The 3,374-nt window shown below is 36.7% G+C and overlaps 1 protein-coding gene across 3 annotated transcripts in view; it reads right to left on the bottom strand.

Moving 5' to 3' along the window:
• LOC130571926 (alpha-2,8-sialyltransferase 8E-like) overlaps positions 1-2,911 on the bottom strand; it is a 41,834-nt gene extending 38,923 nt beyond the window's left edge. The window contains exons 1-2 of one of the 3 annotated variants that reach the window (XM_057363247.1): positions 2,848-2,900; positions 2,306-2,653 (exon numbers count right to left, since the gene is read on the bottom strand). In XM_057363247.1, the coding sequence (XP_057219230.1) occupies positions 2,306-2,406 (101 nt within the window). In that variant the 5' untranslated portion in view covers positions 2,407-2,653; positions 2,848-2,900. The other 2 variants (XM_057363250.1, XM_057363249.1) reach the window with 2 other exon arrangements.
• Between the last annotated feature and the right edge of the window lie 463 nt (positions 2,912-3,374).

The following is a 3,374-nucleotide window of genomic DNA, read 5'->3' as shown; positions in this document are numbered from 1 at the left end:
GTGTGTGTGTGTGTGTGTGTGTGCGTGCGCGTCCGTGTGTGTGTGTGTCTGTGTGTATGTGTGTTAGTACATGTGCATATTGTGTGTGTGGAGTGTTTTGTATGTGGGTATGTCGGACTTCTTTGTTTTCACCTTTTTCTTGTTTTTGCAGGTACAACTTTAATTGGTTTGCTTATAGTCAATATGTCTTATGTACAGCTGCTTTGTAACAATGAAAATTGTAAAAAGCGCTATATAAATAAAGTTGAGTTGAGTAACACATTACATGCTTACATAAGAACGTGAGTCACGAGGTGCTTGTTAAATAAAGTTTAACAAATAGACAAATTACTCTTATAGTATAATCATTGACAAAGACTGCCCTTTTGTTCTTATAAAAAATGAAGATGAAAATATTTGACAATTGCACTTAAGAACTTTCTATAATTTATCTTAAGAAAGTTCTTATATTTTCTCTTGAGAACAGTTTTGTGAATTCGACGTGTTTGTGTGAATTATGGAAGAATCTGATAGAACTGATTTGGTAGAGGTGTGGTAGTGTGTGCTGCTTGAATATGCCAGTGAGTTACAGTATGCAGGGAAATTTCTTAATATTGTTGCAGCTGGTCCAGAAAAGCATTGTTGCAATCATGTGGCGTAAATCCAGTATGATGGAGGATGTGTACAGGTGTTGACATTGTCCTTCAGGTTGTGATCATAGTTTGTAACTTGTCAATGTAATCCTGATTAAGATAGAGGTGTTTCCTACACATAGTTCCCTATAGGCTAATTTAAAACTTTATTGTGCACACGTGTGTGTATGGGGGGGTCCATAAAACACTTGTGCCCACTGCCCAGGGACCTCTGAATTCTTAATCCGGGCCTGGATGTAGTGCTTGTGACAGATAATGTTTGATACATTGAAGAAGAGCAGGTAAAATTAAAGGTTCCGTTCATATATCTGACTGCTTGTATTTATTGACAAAATTGTATACATGTGATTGTGAACTAGTAAAATTTAAATTTGAGGATGCAGTGCATCGTCAATGCATCGTAATATCGAATTGAACCGAATCGATGACATGATAATCGTAACCGAACCGAACACCGTGGTTATATTTTAAACTGATAATGTATACTTATTCCAAAACATTGCTTAATAATGAGGCTACACTTAGAATAATATGGACATATATATTTATTTACATATTTCCTTTAATTTGCAAGGTAAAAGTACTGCTAAAAAACGAAAATCATTGCAAGGGACAGGCCAAAAACTTTACACTTAGCAGCATGAATACAATTTTAATTATTTTAAATAATATTTATTTGACTTTATTTTGATGTAATATTGATGAAAGAACATGTAGTATCAGTTTAAATAAAAATTGTATTTGTTGTTATAGTATTTCTATGTCTTAATATTCATCAGGGACACAAAAGGCACTGATTTAGTGGAATGACCCACAAGGTTGTGACAGAACCAAACCATCTCTGCTGCATAGCTGCATTTCTCCAGTTGCTAAATATGTTGATGTAGTGATTTCTTCTATTTCTGGCACTATGGCATTTCTGCGCTGTTTTGGAGATGTTAGCGTGTCTCTAATAGGATCGGTCACAAACATCTAATGTGTTGTGTCTTATTAACTCACTGTCATTCAATTCAATGTCATTTTATTTTATAGCACTTTTACAATTTGCATTGCATCAAAGCAGCTATACAAGAAAACCAAAACCAAGATAATCAAAAGTTGAACACACACACACAAAACAATAAAAATGAAAAATCTGATAAACCTTAAAAGTAATATGGAAATTGTCATGAAATTGCAACACATTTCTTCTCACTTTTCGAGTTTCGTCCATTTTCTCTGCTGCTAAAGAAACTCTTCAGCCTCTTAAAAGTCCTCCTCGCTGCTCCTACAATGTTGGACCTTAAGAGCTCTTTTAAGGGTTAAGATGCTTTATGAATTACTTTTTTCTTTACTAGGATCTTTTCTGTAATTTTAAGGGGAAACGCCCACATTTCTAAGAATTTTGTCACTAGGAGCAACTCTTTGCACTAAGATTTTTCATGATATGGGCCCCGATCTTTTTCTAAAAATAATGCCACTTAGCCAGTGTAATGTGTATTTTGACACATATATGGATGTCTCTTGGCTAAGCTCCGAATATCCACTGACCCTAGAACCGCCCCTGGTTCTCACTGATCGTCATTTCAAGCATTTGACAAGCATTTCATGTCCTGTTATTTTTGGTTAAGTCGAGCACATTGCGCAAATATTGAACGAATAAATAAGACATACATAATACATTTATATCTCACCTTGTGGTCGTGTTTATTTCGAAGTAGATGACACATAGACTTGTAAAGGTTATTAAAAGTGTCAGCAGTGCGAAGATCCGTTTAACACACCTCTGGTCCATCTGAAACTTTGTAGTGAGGAATGGGTGCACACTGATACAGAACAGTAGAGTTTCTTCTATGCCTTACGAGTCCGTTTATAGGGTTGAGAAGATATCACCAGAGCTACGATGATGCGACAGGAAAAGAAGATAGGCGGAGCGGCGTAACAGATTTGACCGTGTTAAGCGTGCAGTACTGTTTGCTCTTGTTCGTATGGAATTGACATGGGTGATAGAATCCACAACAAATCATCCATGGCTGGATTTCCTGAGGTACAAGCGGTAACGTTAGTCATGTGTAGTAGGCTAACGTTACTCCGCCTCGTGATAATATACATGAAAATCGAAACGTAACAATTACGACACTGATGATTAAATCCAATTATGATTCGTTATAACTGATTTCAGATATCCATACGACCGGAATAATATGAAAATGAAGAGAAAAGTTAGCTGAATTACCTTTAGTTTATCTCCTTGTTCAGCCCTCTCCGCCGTCATTCTCTCTAATATGGTTGGGGGTTTCTGTTAGGGGTGGGCTTTAGGAACAAAGACCAATCAGAGAGCAGGCGGCAGGAGTATCAGCCAATCAGTAGTAGCCCTAAAAATGTTTACTAATATCTCTCCACCCCCCAGACGGAAGTCTGTGTTTTTTGTAACATTGTGGCAATTACTACATGTAAATCAGCCATGTATGCAAAATTAATTACTTTGTTTAGTTACTGTGTGTCCTAAAAGAGTTTTCTATTTGTCATCAGATTTACAGATATTTACATAGCCGTGATTGTGGATCTAACTTGCCAAGGAGTGTACATATGTTTCTGGGTTGAACGGTGAAATTGGTGAGACCGAAAGATTAAAGTTTGGCTCAGTGTTTAGAGCATGGCACTAGCAATGCCAAGGTCATGGGTTCGATCCCAGGGGATTGCACATAGTCAAAAACAAAATGTATAATACAATGCAATGTAAGTCGCTTTGGATAAACGTGT

This window comes from Triplophysa rosa, linkage group LG21, assembly GCF_024868665.1.
Source record: "Triplophysa rosa linkage group LG21, Trosa_1v2, whole genome shotgun sequence".
NCBI lineage: Eukaryota > Metazoa > Chordata > Actinopteri > Cypriniformes > Nemacheilidae > Triplophysa > Triplophysa rosa.
Note: the sequence above shows the minus strand (reverse complement) of the source record. Positions and strands in the feature narration are given on the sequence as shown.